This window comes from the organism of the source record quoted next, unplaced genomic scaffold (genome assembly GCF_019419815.1).
Source record: "Pyrus x bretschneideri cultivar Hongxiangsu unplaced genomic scaffold, Pyrus_bretschneideri_v1 Contig24, whole genome shotgun sequence".
Classification (NCBI taxonomy): Eukaryota; Viridiplantae; Streptophyta; class Magnoliopsida; order Rosales; family Rosaceae; genus Pyrus; species Pyrus x bretschneideri.
The window spans coordinates 5,556,605-5,572,630 of NW_025999546.1; the positions used below are offsets into that span (position 1 = coordinate 5,556,605).

At 36.8% G+C, this 16,026-nt stretch overlaps 2 protein-coding genes across 2 annotated transcripts; both read right to left on the bottom strand.

Moving 5' to 3' along the window:
- Nucleotides 1-1,104: 1,104 nt before the first annotated feature.
- LOC103945876 (ATP synthase subunit O, mitochondrial) lies at nt 1,105-6,210 on the bottom strand. Its single transcript, XM_009356466.3, has 6 exons — nt 5,972-6,210; nt 5,471-5,521; nt 4,727-4,970; nt 3,063-3,175; nt 1,698-1,784; nt 1,105-1,614 (listed from the first exon to the last, which is right to left on the bottom strand). Exons 1-6 carry the CDS (start codon nt 6,104-6,106, stop codon nt 1,486-1,488), a joined length of 759 nt encoding a protein of 252 aa, XP_009354741.1. The 5' UTR covers nt 6,107-6,210; the 3' UTR covers nt 1,105-1,485.
- A 775-nt stretch (nt 6,211-6,985) lies between these two features.
- On the bottom strand, nt 6,986-14,555 carry LOC103945875 (telomerase reverse transcriptase). Its single transcript, XM_048586141.1, has 14 exons — nt 14,161-14,555; nt 14,010-14,097; nt 13,817-13,894; nt 13,647-13,712; nt 13,377-13,545; nt 12,410-12,786; nt 12,094-12,205; nt 11,735-11,815; nt 11,473-11,614; nt 9,491-10,748; nt 8,494-9,062; nt 7,893-8,165; nt 7,383-7,663; nt 6,986-7,275 (listed from the first exon to the last, which is right to left on the bottom strand). Exons 1-13 carry the CDS (start codon nt 14,475-14,477, stop codon nt 7,396-7,398), a joined length of 3,798 nt encoding a protein of 1,265 aa, XP_048442098.1. The 5' UTR covers nt 14,478-14,555; the 3' UTR covers nt 6,986-7,275; nt 7,383-7,395.
- Nucleotides 14,556-16,026: the final 1,471 nt, after the last annotated feature.

Here is a 16,026-nt window from a genome sequence, read left to right on the forward strand (position 1 = left end):
CTCATGAGCAAAAGGAAAAGGTGGAGAGATTTATGAGGTTTGATCCCCACAATTGGATAACTTTCTTTGTAGATAGATAGATGATGGAGTTTCTATCATCACACCTTTTAGGGGAAGAAAAGGTTTGAGGGCACAAAAAGTTCATACAAGATCTGAAAGAGGGAAGTTTTTTTGGCTGCTTAGTACTATTTACACAAGCGAGTACAAGATCACGCTCCGGAAAAAGAAAAAAAAAACATGTAATCACTCTATGACTATTTTTTTTTTTGAACAAACTGAAACACTAAGAAAAACGAGAATTGGGCAAGCCCAAAAAATCCTGATTGCAAAAACGCAATAGTAAATGGTGGAGGAAAATCCCACCATATCAAATCTGAAACCAAACACCACGATTAGCCAAAGTATCTGCAACTTGGTTACCTTCTCAAAAGATATGGGAGATTTGAACCTATTCATAATGAAATGTCGATCTACCTAAACATGTTTTGTGGAGTTATGTCAAACTGGATTGTGATATGATGAATGCCGATGCCCGATGGCAACGTTGTTATGTCATCAAAGCCGATGTGTTGTACCTTCCATAATTATGATCGGTTTTTCTCCACCACGAGAGACGAAGACCCAAATTAAACAAAAATGTAGATAGCCTCATGCAGTCACAGGAGAACCACTCCCATGCTGACGGTTAAGAGTAGATAACCCGTTTCCTGTGTTTTTGTTTCTATTGGAATTTATCTCATCGTATCACATTCTATTCTACGATATTTGAGAATCACCATCGTTAATGACTGTTTACTAGGGCAACGGAGGATTAGGCGAGAAGGAACGTTAGGGCCAAGTCATCAGACTACCAAGGCAGCCTACCCTGGTCTTCCTCAAAGCGTTGAAAATGGAACATTTGATTTGAGTCTTAGCATCCAAAGTTTTGCAGCTAAAAGAAGACTAGAGTTGTGCCATGGTCGGAAGATAGTTGGCAATGAATCAGTGCCAATGGTAGTTAGAACCCAATAATTAAGCTAAAATCATGGTTCGCCTCATCCCTTGTCCTTCGAGTAGAAAGACGGCGTTGCGAAAAAACCTGCGTTATATTTGCATCCTCCACACTGAAACGAGTGTCACGACTCGAAGATTATTTTTATTAATCAACACATTACTTGTTAAGCAAGGTTTGTAAAACACAGCCAATCAACATCTCTACATAAATACTTGTGGAGCAATTGAACAGAACTTGAACAAATTGTAACTTCAAACATGAAGAAAAAAAACATCAAAACACATAATAGGAAGTCCTCGGTTTGCCCCCCAACTCATCCGAAAAATGAAGCTTTTATTTGCAAATAGATGGCATCCCGATCAAGTTGCTTGCCATCTTCTTAAACAAGGTTCGAGCAACAAAATTACACAATTTTTTTCTTTTCCTTCATAGAATTTTGACTATAACACAAAGAAAAAAGGGGGAGACGCAACCCAGTCTGCAAGCACCTTTTAGAGGTTGTCAAAGTTTACGGGTTCCCGCAAATACCTCTCCATCTGTCGTGCCCGAGTCTTAATGGACATGTCAAATACCTTCTTATCAAACTCTATCACGAGCCCACCCAATATACTAGGATCAATCTAGGACGTAAAACAGAGAATCAGATTTCCATCCCATGTAATAGCGATTTGTGAATTAATGAGCACGCGGAAAGACCACTAACCTTCTGTTCAAGAATGACCTTCTTCCCTTGTCCAATTAATTCCTGCAGTGTCTCCTTCAATTCTTTCTCTTCTTCAGCGGGAAGGGGCTGATCACAGAATAACAATTAGACAGGAAAATAAGGAAAAAAGATATGCGTTTCATCGTTCTGTATTTTTTTGGTCAACTAAATTTCCTTTCCATGAAATTTATGCCAAAAGCAGCACCTTAGATTTCATTATGTATTCAATTAAGAGTTGTAACCGGAACTAATCATGCCATGACAAATGACACTTCACAATACAGTAGAAAGCAGAACACAAATCAAACACACAACATCTCACAGCAATGCCCCAACAAGAATAACAGGTACAACACCAGTTCTTCAGATGAATGATACAACAAGCTTTTCCGTGAGGTTTGCTTGTTTCACAAACAAGCACAAATCATCAAAAAAGTAATTCAGGCAAAAACAGCCGAAGTGGAACCTCTGTGGCACAAGGAAATTTATTTTTAAAACAGGAAAGGGAAAATACATAACCCCTCAAAGTCAAAGAGAAGCTAAACAACAAAGAGCTACAAAGCAAGTAAACCTATAACTACTGAGCCCCAAAAGGTTCACGGCTCCAGAACAAAACAGCATAATGATGAGTTCAACCCTCCATTTCTTTAGATGGTCATTGATAAATTTATTTTAACATTCGCTCCAAAGCGGCAACCCACTTTTGTACTCGAGAACAACTAGAACAAAATAACCATTCACTAGAGCCTAACTGCCACAGTTTTGTAATTGCTATATTTGTTTCTTCCAAACATTTTATCCACCTTTGACGCGACAGAAAAATATTCCGCAATAAATGAACAGCTTAAAAGGATTCAAATAGCTAATTTCAGTGATGTCTTCCAGAGACAATTTACAAACTCAACTGTAGCGAAAAAGCATAGGAAATTAAATGGCATCAACACAAGCTTTATACAAAACAAATACTGTGAAGTGCAGGTGCTTCCTGCAATTTGCAACCATTAGGTCAATACCAACCATTTCAAATGCAAAAACCTGTCACAGTTCTAAGCAACCATTTCTTGTCTCACAATTGGAAAGCTTTTGTATATACTTTTACCCAAAAGCTTTGCATCACTTCAAAGCTATTGTAGCAATGCTTTCCTCTTTTAAATTTTATACCAAATGGCAGTCTATAATATAGACCACTTACAGTTAACAATTACATGCATATCCACTACATGTAAGAAATGACAGAACACCAACTCAAGATATCATATTACGTACTCAAATAACTTTCCCTCTGCCCTTGCAGTAGGTCCTTGTTTAGGCAGTATGTTATGCTCATAAGAAATATAAATTTACCATTTCAGGACTACAACTTACAATGACTGATGTAACAATAGCTTTCACTTCCCCCTTATGTGCCATGGTCAACTCCCCAAATCTCTTTGATATGGTTTCAAGGTTCCTTAGCCTCCCATTCTGAGCCAAGACAACTAATAGAAAAACCACAGAAGCATGAATAAATAAAATAATATATATGTATGTAGATACATTTATATATATATATATATATATAGAGAGAGAGAGAGAGAGAGATGAGGGGACGAGAATTCAGATATAAAAACATGTCGACTCTGCATTTCAGCTAAAACACGGGAAAATAAGCAACCATGAGAAAATTACAATGAAAACAAAGGTTAAAGTTGAGTAAAGATCAAAGAGAAAAAAATTTAATTTGATGAACATGCATGCATACACAATAGAATACTTCAGCGAAGACAATTGTTAAGGCTATAATGACAACAGTACATTGCACATACGCATGTCAAAATCTTACTAAAATAGCTTTCAAGTTTTTAGTGTTCATATAAAATGCAGATAATTATACTTACCGAAGTTCAACTAAATATGAACAAGTTCTATGTGTGGCTACAGGTGATAATGATAGCAACAACATGAACAACAATGATAATAATTATGATAACAACAAATAACAATCTTTAAAAGTGTAACACAAGATGTTTTATTCTCTCAAGAGTCAAGTAGAAACAATTTACAAAAATCAAAAACCCAAACTCATTTTACAGCTGCTAATACATCCATTGCGTATTCATAATACATGCATGTCTAAAAATATCCCACTTCATTGGTGATTGTAAAAATCAATTTTCTCTGTCAGATTCCTTCAAATCAGCTCAACCAAAGCCAGCTTACTTGTGGTTGATTAGTAAACCTTCAACCAATTACTTCAGATAGAAAACAATTGCCCACGCAAATGAATAAAGAAAAGAAAATGAAATGCAGTTAGAGTTTTGAGGTTTAGAACTACCTAGGATTTGGGTTTGAGGCTGCCAAAAGAGGATAATGATTTGGGATTAGGCTCTATTGTTTTTTACTTTCCATTGGGAGGGAGCACATCTGACTTTCCTTTTGATTGGTCTGATGCTCTCTCTTAAAAGTTCTAAAGAATCCAGGCCAAACCAGACGTTTGGCCTTAGGGGTTTTAAAACAAAGAAGTTTCCCAAGAGGGATGCAACTTGTGCGGAACAGCGCATCTGAGTGCTTAAAAGAACGCATTATGACAGTAATGTTAGCAACGGATGCCAGTTCTTTAGCAACTTCCACTGTCACTGCTGCAAAGGATAACACTATACCAGAAAAGTAGGGTTTGCCTCAATTGTCTGAAAATTTCTAATTTGTCTGGCATAGCTACATACATAAAAAAAAATGTGCTGGGTCCAAGAGCCGTCTCCTCCTCCCATTCCTGAACAAACTAACTCTATTAACCACAATCAGTATACTTTCCCTTTCTTTTGGCATAACCCAATTAAAATACACAAAACCCAGAGTTAACAGGTGGTCGTTTTGTTTCGACAGTAGTACAGTGATGCAATTTTCACAAAACAGCACACAGATAGATGAAATTTCCAGAGCAAGTAAAATTCATCACTGCTGATATCAGAATACAAATAAAGGCAAAAAAAACATGAAACATACATAAGAATACATCACAATTTTTAGCTAGAATGAGACAATAATCATACCCAAAAAGTTCTTTGTAATTTCTGAAAATTTAGCTTCAGCAGCAATTTGATCGATTGCCTTCACTCTAGTATCTGCTGGTACTGACAAATCCCTTGTGAACTGAGAAAAGGTAGGACTTTTCTTCGTAGCCTCAACAATGGCAAAAATCTCAGACTCAACCTTCTCCAAAGCATTAGCTTTTACTGCAGCAATGTACAAAGCAGAGGCATAGTTCCCAGAACCCCCAAACAAAACCAATGGCACCTGGCATACCATGGCAGAGCAAATCAATACAGACCTAATTAGTATAAGCGAATTCGGATACAGTACGCGTGACGCTTCACACAATTTAGCTACAAGTCTATAAATCTTAATGTACTTCGTAAGAAATTACAATAATGTATTTTTTTTCTAAGCCCCATTATAACTACGTGACATCCTAATCGTTTTTTTTAATTATGCATAAATCAATATAACATACATTATTAAAAATATAGTCAGAACTATGAAGTCCGTCAACACAGTAAAACGGGCAACATATGATTGATTCCAATGCAAAATTCAAAAGCACCAATCCAGTTTCAGTGAAGCATGAGAAACAGAGAGTAATGACAGCTACAATCAACCCAGAATTAATTCATTATTTGATGCAAGACAAAAGATATAAACTGAAAAAAAGAAATGTTCAAGCCCGTGTACAATAATAAGCGCACTACATGCTTGCCAAGAAAATGTTTATCTTTTAAATGAAAACCGTGAATTACCTGAACCTTCACTTCCTTCTTCCCTTGCGTGGTAGAAAAGTTCCTGGATGGCTACAGATACAAATGCGAAACAATTAATCCACATTCTGCAAATTCGACTAAACTTCATATAACGGCCTCGTAAAGCTTATTTTCTCAAACCTTTAAGAAAAACACACGCACAGATACACACTGTATATACTGCTAAAGCTGGTTTGGTTGAAAACAATGTGAAAGCAACAAATTAATTAAATATTAATCAGAAATTTTCATACTTTAAAATTCCTAACGATCCTAATCAAAATTTTTGTCCCAGTAACACACATTTTTCATTATCTAGAAACAAAATACGAATACATATTTATAATCAAAACTAATTAATAAATTAATCAATAAAAATCCTATCTTTTGGGGGAAAATGAATCGGAGAAAGCAAGCAAATTAGATCAGAAAACCAAAACGACGATAACTGTTCTCGTTTTATCCGTTCTATGCATTTCTGCGAATTTGAAATCTCAGTACCTCAGAATTGATGAAAGTAGGGCAAAGCACGGAGCGGTGAGCGATGGATCCGTTGGCGGCGGCGGAGACCGAATCCGATTTGAGAATCTTGGTGACCAAAGGGAGGCTCGATCGGATTCGAGTAGCAAATGCCATTGTTAATAAGCCCTAATTTTTGTTTTTCCGTCTGACTTTCTCTCTCGCGCAGTTGTCTGTACTTTCTGCTGCTTCGCCAACACCGGCTTCGAAAATTGATAACTTCTAAAGAGAAGGTAGTAAATGGTAATTTGACATCCAGCGAGAAGGCAACATTATATATCATTCCCTAGTGGCACTGATTTTTTGTGCTACTGTGACTGAGCGTGACACGTGTGGGCCAAGCGAATCGATAAGGGCAAAAAGAAGTAATTTTAACGAAAAACTTCTGTTTATTTTAACGAAAAATCATATTTTTACACTAAAAAGTAAATTTTGGTACTATTTATTTTACCTTTTATTTTATCATTTTCGTTAAAACTAAAAGTTCATTTTCATTAGTTTTTTTCAAAAAGAAATGTCGTGTAGCTCTTTATGAACTCTGGCAATTTTATTTTTTGTACAATATTGTTGACACGAAAATGGACATTAAACTATAAATGGAAATAAGAAAACTATAAAAAGTTCCATTTTTAGAAAGTCTCCTTAGTGTTTCTCAAGGTTAGTTACTTTTTGGTACCTATGGCTTGCTCTTTGGTTATTTTTTTTTCACCAATTTAGTGCCATTATCTTTCGAAATTCGCTCTATCAAGAGCAGTCATTAGTTCACCCGTCATTAAGCTCTCTGCTTGTTCTAGTAACAATGGAGCTTCTTGCACTAAATACGAAAATACTTTTTAGAATTCACTTGCACTTATTAAAGATTAGTATCAAGAGCATTTTTTAGTTATTTTAAAAGCACTTACAAACATCTTCGGATCACTTGGAAAATATATTTTTGAAAAACTGATATTAAAATAAATAATACTCTAATCTGCGCTCCAATTATAAAATTTGAACTCAGGTGCAAAGAGTGCTTCGTATATTAAAAAAGAATCGTTTATAATGGAGGTATGAGCTGCTTCACCTGCACACAATAATCTGGACAGGCTCGCTACTGCACAAAACCTTTTCCCAAAAGTTCGGAAAGAAAAAATTATAGAGCACAAAGATGCGAAAAACATAAGAGACTCATTGGCAAATTCACAAATTGTACCACATTGCAGACACTACGTTCACTCGACAAACGTTCACGCTCAGATAAATCGTGCTTTCTCCGCTCTTACATCGTCCTTGTTCAAGTGCTGTACCTGACATGGGGAGATAGAGAAGAAAGAGAGAAGAATTCAAATACTGAAGTTGGGACGATGGCGAACTGATGACAGAAGGATGGTCTGTTCATGCAATATGTACATACCTCTAAGAGTCTTCTAATACTTGATCTTCCACATTACCGAGGAATGTGATCTGTCGACTGCATACCTTAGTTGAGAAGACACAGACCCCGATATTGTATGCTTTAACAACTTAGACACCAACAGCGAGATCAACTCCTTATGTCGCGATTGCTTTCTCTTCAGCACTTGGATATAAGCATATAAACCAAGCCATTCAACCTCTCCCTTTTCCAGTAGAAGAATTGGGTGGAAATCAGTATGCACAGAACGCATCCTTCTCTTTATGAGCACATGCATATACCTAAAATCAATATAACAAAAACAACATAACTCCAAGAAAGAGAAATAGAAATGTCGTAATACTTGAACATTTTGGATTTCAGATAAAGGGAAATCCAGTAGCTAAACTTTAATGTATCAAAATAAAAAATGATGACTAAATTTTAACTATCATATTCATATATGCAGAAAACTGCATGTTATTGCTGAAATAATTACAAAAGATAAAAGACAATGGAACAGAAGAATACCTCAAAGATCTCTTGATAATGTTAGCATAAGATCTAGGGCGAAGTTTCCAGACGTATGATAAGTCACGAACATAACAATGGAACTTCATTGCACATAACAAGAATGCTTGGTAGATATTTAATCTCACAACAGATGCTGAATTGATGTTGGAATCAAAGAATATTGGATGGCATTTAGGTTTCATATAGTCACACAATTTTTTCTTCAAATGACGACCTGGTTGGTCTTCCCAGCTGACAGTAAGAGTGGAACGTAGATGGTTGTTCCAGTACCTGATAAAGAGATGAAACAAGTTACTCAAAACACTTAAGTAACGCAGAGCATGAATGATATTTGTTTTCACAGATACTTGATCATAGTGTTGTACAATTACAAAGGCCTCAACCATACCAAGCATCTAGCAGACACGCATCACGCTTGTATAACATGTATCACGATTCGCACTTGTACAAAGTGTTATTCAAAAAGACATTCCTTTGGTGGACTATAACATGAATAATTTGACCGCTTCAGCAGTGCATGAATTTAGTTTTAAGAAATTGTGGAATTTATTATTGACCTCAATAAACTCAAAAAGTAAAATAAGTCATGGAAATTAACTTTGTGTAGTCGGCCTGAACTTCAAGAGTGCAAGAATTAAGAAGCAAGCCACTCCATCGAATGAATGAGATGCCATCTTCGCCAAGATACACCCTGCTTGATGGTATCCCAGGCATGTGTTGAATATCGAAATTCACACAGAACTTCTTTTCATTCATGTAACAGTTATAATCCCGAAATCCTCTTTGCAACCTGGTGAAGAAGCCAGCAGCCTGATTCCTTGAGGTTGAGATGAAAAGAAAGTCATCAATAAATCTTAGTAGAATATAAGTAGAGGATGAGGCAATGCCATCCTCATTAGCACTCTGTGCAGCAGAAGCATCTCCAAAATTATGTCCTCTTGATGAATCTATTGTCGCGGGTTCCCAAATTTTTTCAAGAAACGGAAAGATCACATTCCTATCCAAATGTCCATAGTATAATGAACAAAGCAAAGAAGACAAAACACTTCCTTGAGGAATACCTACACCTTGCAGATAAAACTTTTTATCCAACTGCAGCACATTGCGCTTGACATGTTGATATAGAATAAAAAAGAGCTCCTCCTTCTTCATAGACCTGCTATATTCCTAAGCATTAGAAAATAAAACTATCAGCTAAAGTACTTCAATCTATAAAGATTAAAGAAAAAGAAAGGGATAATAATGCAAAGTTGCTCAAGAAATTTTAAGCAAGTACACAAATTTTCATCCCGTGCCCCATGATCAACATAGATGGGACCTTCAAGGTTGCAAAGTTAAAAGCTACTGAATTTGAAACAAATTAGCACCAAGAACCTTATGCTCAATGTTTTGAATACTACTTCCTTTGATATTGAACAACTTATTTTCTTTTACATAAGCGAGATGGATGGCTTCAAGATGAATAAGTTCATAAATGTACAAAATACTGAGTACAGTCTCATAGAAAAGAGTGGAAAAATTGTAACATATTCCACAGAAACAAAATTAGTTCACAAAATATAGCTGGACAATTTTTCATAAATACACAAAAATACCTGATTAACATGGACACTTTGCAATGATCGGTGTAAGGCAGAAGATTTAAACCTCAAGCTGGCATGTTGATCCAATAATGCAGGATTCTCACGAACCCATAAAAATTCTTTTGTGCAAAGAACTTCATAAGAATGTTTTAGAAAATATTCATCCGTTCTTATGGCATCTTTCATCACACAAAGCAGCTTATCCTGGTCAACAGTATCATAGGCTTTGGACACATCAGAAACAACAATAAATACATCAGGCATCATTGTTGGTACATTCTTTAAACCCATCACAAATGGGCATAACTTTCGGTAGACATCATTGTAATCAAAAACTGATGAACCTAACTTCTCTGGCTCCTTCAACCGTATAGCTTTTAGAACAGCATGCGTATCACGAAGAACGCTATTGACAGACTTGAAATATTCAAATTTGACCCCTTTCTGAAGACTTTTTTTCCTTCTTACTATGCCACTGGACTGCTCTGCCAAACTGAACTCCTTTCGTGGCATTTTTGATGATGCTTTTAAATTTGCTAGCAACCGCACTCCACACTCTTTTGGACAAATCCGAAGCTTTGAAAAACCAAATAATCTTTTTCTTATAATCCTTCTAGTTGTTGCATCATCCAAGTAATAATACCTCTGATCTTTCATGCAACTGATAGTCTTATTCTTCACCTTCTCCCAAACTGACTTTTGATAGTAATATACATCTTGCCTCCCGTGCTCACTTTCGGTGACGTAGAAGTTGGCTTGCAACAAAGGGACAATTATGGATGAAAAGAACCAATAAATCCAGCTTTTCAAGACTTTTTGTTTAACAATATGTGCAGCATCATTCAATTTAGGGAATCCTTTATGAATGTCTAATCCTTTTCCACCCACGTCTTTTACTGCCTCACTATTCATGCCGCAGAAATACTGTTTATTTGATAGAAATGGGAACCTAGATGTTTTCAGTTTATGCATACATTGCTGTAAAGAAAAATTTTCAAATCTTCTAAGATGTATGAACTTGGAAATATTTCTCCTCAATATTCTCCAATTAGAAGCAGTTCCTAGCAAATCTGAAGGAATGATTCTCCTACAAACAGCCCATATAAACGAGACCACCTGACTTTTCAAGCAATAAGACTTAATAGCCTCGGAGTGAGAATCAGTGGCATCTGGAGATGAAACACCACAATGCTTGTCCAATAATCTCAAACTATGGCAATGTTGAGCTCTGCGTATGAGAGTCTTAAGCAACTTAACAAGGGAATGATACCTGAAAAACATAAGCCACCACTTATTGTTCATATACAAACCACAACACACAAGCACACACAGGAACCCAACATAAAACAGAGATAAGAAAATGGCTAGAAGACAGGGATTAAAGACCTAACTTGAGCACAATTAATAATTACTCCTGGTCTCCACAACACACACACCCACAGCAGAAATGCAAAAATAAAAACATATAAACAAAGAACTTTAAAAGGATGTAAGATATCATGACCATAGCAATTCAAATAATCATTTCCCCATATCGTTTGGCATAACATTTCAGTTTTTGTGCTCCTAGATACAAAACCCAAATAATTGTCGGCAACATATCTATACATAGTCTGGTCCCATCCAGTACAGAACCTATCAACACAAAGTAGCAAATACTCTTTCACTTCCCCCGATGGTATCATTTTGTTAAAGCAATGCCAAAAAAGACCTTTTTCATATGATTATCCTATGGAAAGGCCAATTTTTTAATATACAGAATATTACACCACGTGCTTAAAAATCTAGTGGATTAATAACAATATTTAATACACTTACTGCTGGCTATTAACCAGATTCCTTATAAAAAAAATCTTGTTGAAAGATAGTAAGATACCACTCTGTACTTCCAACGCTAAAACACACTAGGTAGGGTCAAAAATAAAAATAAAAGCAAAACCATTCAGTATTCCAGAACACCACCATAATATTATCAAGAATAATGAGAAGCTTACAGGCATGCTGATCCAGTGAGACAAAGACCACTTTCACGAGGACATATCTTTGACATAGCACTTTCTGTGTCGGATATGCCAAAAATACTCTTAACAAGAAATTCTGAACCAACAGAATTTGGCTTTAGAGAATTCAGAACATCTGAAGATCATTAAGTGTTATACATTGGTTATCATTTAAAAAATAGAAAAGAAAAACCCCAAGTTTCTTCGGGAAAAATCTTGTAACAGAATAAAGGAAAAAGACAAGACAGCACCATACATGATAGAAAATCATCATTTTCAGGGAAATCAAACATTAGAAAGTCATTACTGCACGAACCGTTGCTGCTCGTAAAATATACTAGATGATAAGGCAAATTTCTATTCATACAATTTATTGCTGCTTGACAAGATTAGCAAATCCAAAGATATACACATAGATTTCTTATCACTTGGTCTCCATTGACCATGGTCATCAATTGTCACGTCAACATTGGTGTGTTCAAATTCCAATAAAATATCATTGGATTTTGATCAAACAGTTGGTCGCCATAATTTTTTTTGGACAATGGTAATCAAGAGATCAGAACTGTGTATTTCAGTATGTATATACATATACACACAAGTACAAAAGGATACGTTTTCTTGGGAAAACTGATGAAGACTGTTCCAAGTTAAAGAACATGAATTTTCTGTCAATTTGAGCACCTTTGGCAACCTTTCGCAGAATGCGTAACCCCAAACAAGAGCACTGCCAAAGAAAACAAAAATTAAAAAGAAACCACTAAGAAAATTACATGAGAAGGGAAATAACCAGAAAAGAAATTTGACCAAGCTTATAAGCCTCTTCAACATTTTGGACCTTTCATTTTTTATTGAATGATATTGGAGAAGGGAGGATTCCAACATTTTAGACAAAGTCTGAATGAGAAAACTGTCCGGTTTACCCATGAACCTTTTTATGATGATGAACTGAGCAATATGAAAGCCTGCTAGATAAGCTTTCTTTATCACCGATAATTGTTTTGGAAAGATCCTGAAAGCTGGTTTCTTGAGAAGGTAATAGCCTACGCTTCTTGCGGCGCTGCCAACTAAATGGTCTTGCACGCTTTTTAAGCCTTTGGGAACCCTGTTCAAGTTCCTTGTTTAAATCACCTTCATAACTGTCGGTAAACGTGCTGGTTCCATTATGACTATGCTTATCCTTACAAACACTGCAGCAGCCACTGCAGGCAGCAGAACCAATGGTTTTATCACTGCTAAAAGAACTAAGGTGCTGTCTCTTCAACAATGAGTGTACATTATCTTCTCTTTCCCTCTTTTTCCGGGGTCCTGAGATAAAGTTGCAAATCCAATCACCAAGTTGTGGTATTTTATCACCTTTTTAAGGGATGGCGTTAGAGTGAACAACCAAAACAATCAGAGACAAGGAGAGATTACACGAAACAAGTGACTCCATTTGGACACACTACAAATCAACATGCACAAAGAAACACTCTGAGCCCAAACATGCCAAGAAAGATCAGGCATTGTCAATGCCCTAAATTACATTGAGGGATAACTAAGATCTGTGATCGTATAGTGACATGTTAAAAGATAAGAAATTTATTTTATATCGTAGTCATTATTCACGTCTGTGTGTCTAGAGTTGTAGTGTTCATTCATTCTTGAGATAGCTGTTTAAGCTGTCTACTAACCAATTGATTTGTACTTCAATATCATGAGCAGACCAAGAAATAAGAAATTAACACACATGAAAGCTCAAAACCAATGACATGCTGCACAAATTTGATCGTACTTTCATCTAAATACAAGGGGTAACTGTACACACACAAACTATACTTATCTCCAGATAATAGAAGCTAGGTCACATTTTTCAGTACTTCCCAACATAGTACATTACAATAGAAGCTAATGATTACCATACGACTCAGGCAATGACTGTTGCCACTGTGGCTGTGGCGCGCGCTTCAACTTCTTCGGACACAACTTACTGATTGGCGGGCCTATGACCTGCTGGTGGTTTGTACGCAGAAGTGGCAAAAATATCGATGCATTCCTTAGTAAATAAACCATAATGCCATCCCCAACCTGTCACGCAAAAGTTTTATCCTTTATTAGTTTTAGAATCCATACATAAACTTTCCGCACATCATTAATCGCAACTAATCAAAGCGGTTACACGATCATACCCTTTCTAAGAGAAGACACCAAGCCGACGAAGTTAGAAGCTCCACAATGCCGCTTGACTGATTAGACTGCCAAAATATATACAAAACAAGAAATACATTTTTTTAAACCGAGTGTATAATTACATTCCATATAATTAAAATAAATGGTAGAAAAAAGAAGGAGAATTTACCTTATCATAACCACTGTATATCACGTTGGAAGACACAGGTTGCTCAACCATCATCGCTTCAATCACTGCTCTAACAATCTGGCCACAAAAACATGCAATATTTACATAAATAAACAAATTACAACAACCTAATGAACCCTAAATACATATACACACTGTGTTCTAGTTGTAATTTGTAACACACAGGGGATACGGTCTTCCTCTTCAACTCATTGCGTCCCAGTTCAAACCACCCCTCTCTCATTTGTGATATCGCTTGTAATCCATATATGTGCATATAACTAAATACACACACGTATATAACATATATACATAAACTAAGAATGTGTAAGGTTATAAATTACCTCAATTGGGACCAGTGAGAGTCGGGGGAAAAGCGGGCGACCGCAGGTGTATTTTTCGCAAAGACGACGTATCCATGGTTGAGGAGATGGCGGTAATCGGAGGGGTCGTCGGGTCGGAGGAGAAACGACAAGCCGTCAGGTGCGGTGCAGCTGAGGCAACGGCGGCCCTTGCAGAAACGACAGTCGGCGGGGACTGACGACGACGAATGGGGAGGGAGCAAGGAGACGATGGTGTCGGACAATGTTCGCGCCCGTTTGCCGAATAGTCTACGGAGGACCTCCGGAACGCAGCGTTTCCTTCGCATTTTCTTCCGCATTATCGGGACAACGGACAGTGGAGTGGACTGGATTGGAAGGGACGGGACTGTGAAGAGAGACGAGAAGGACGAATAGTCTTTCCGAATTTTATAAAGGCAATAAAAGTGCGCCTTTTTCAGTTCCAAAATATAATTGTGTTGTAAAATCGACGATGTGTGTATATTGAAATAAATAAAACAAGACACAAAATTTACGAGGTTCCTCTACAGTTAGTGTGACTGGATTACGTCATCGGCCAGCATTAATGCTTTCAGTATAATTTGGAATAATAGGAGTACAAAGATAACTCTATGTATTCTCTCTTCTCCTCTTCCTCTCTCTCTCTTCCCTCATCTCTTTCTCTCTGGGCTCTGTATGTATTGATAGTAGTCGGAGTGCTCTATTTATAGAGCAACTTCGTATTATTATCTTTTGAATAATTACACCACACCTTTGACAAATGATCTCCACATATCAATATTCTGCCAAGGTTTTCAATGCTGTGGCAATGTTTTCAATGTTATGGCAAGGTCTTCAATACTGTGGACATTCATTACCCACTAGTATTTTCAACAAATTGCGCTTTTTTGTTAGAAATTTCAAGTTAATTACAATAATTTTGCCTGTCCTTAACTGAAAAAATATTTGATTCTCGTCAAATACGAAATTAAATCACATTATTACTAATTTATCGTAGGATTTAATCAAACAATTTTATGGTAGATAAATTTTTTTGTTGGGCCGGCTTATTTGATCATCGGGTTTTGGGTTGTTCCTAAAGGTATCGTTTAGTATGCAGACGGGACGGGACGGGACGGAACGGAATGGGACGGGACAGGACGGAACGGAACTGAACGGGAGCAAAGATGCCCTCGAATGGAAACAAGGAGGAAGAAGAAGAAGACGGAGAGGTTATAATTTTGTGTTCCACGGATGTGGAACGAGTCGTTCTAGGGGATGAGGTGGAACGAAAATTCACTCAAAACTCGTCCCGTGGAACAGCTCGTTCCACCCATTTTAGGCGCACCAAACGTGGGACGGAAGACCTTGTCCCACTCTGTTCCATCCCGTCCCACGTACCAAACGGACCTATCAGATCTAACTTAATTTGTGCGGGTGGTGCAGATTGGTCCTACGGCAACCACTATGGCGGATTGGGACCCTACAAAGGCCCCAAAACAGTGCTTGTGAAGGTTCTTTGGAGATTCATTTGTGTATCTATCAAGTATTTGATTAAATGTTTTCTGAGAATATATCAGCATTATTTTTGCTGGACATGTCGACAATATTCGGTGATTGCCTTGGCATTAACAATATGAATGCATATGACGATAAGCCCACCGAGTGCACAAGATCACATAAAAAAAATTCTGCTACGCGCACAGTTTCCTTCTAAATAAAACTTGATATTTTACATTAGGATTTTCCAAAACTAAAATCTTAGATCCACATACTACAACTGCAATGGTTGACTTTGTAAGTTTATCCTAATAAAGAGTGTGTGGTTGGAAATGTCTTTTGCATTGGGAACATTTATTTCGAATTTCAAGTTAACAAGTTTATAGGCTT

Coding starts and splice junctions, on each gene's coding strand:
- LOC103945876 (XM_009356466.3), bottom strand. CDS start 6,106: ATGGCATTTGCTACTCGAATCCGATCGAGCCTCCCTTTGGTCACCAAG. Junction 4,971..5,470: donor AGAAGGAAGTGAAGGTTCAG/GTAATTCACGGT, acceptor ATGGTATGCCAG/GTGCCATTGGTTTTGTTTGG. Junction 1,615..1,697: donor AGGTCATTCTTGAACAGAAG/GTTAGTGGTCTT, acceptor TTTACGTCCTAG/ATTGATCCTAGTATATTGGG.
- LOC103945875 (XM_048586141.1), bottom strand. CDS start 14,477: ATGCGGAAGAAAATGCGAAGGAAACGCTGCGTTCCGGAGGTCCTCCGT. Junction 11,615..11,734: donor AAATGATGATTTTCTATCAT/GTATGGTGCTGT, acceptor AATGATCTTCAG/ATGTTCTGAATTCTCTAAAG. Junction 8,166..8,493: donor GTTCAGGCCGACTACACAAA/GTTAATTTCCAT, acceptor TCTCTTTATCAG/GTACTGGAACAACCATCTAC.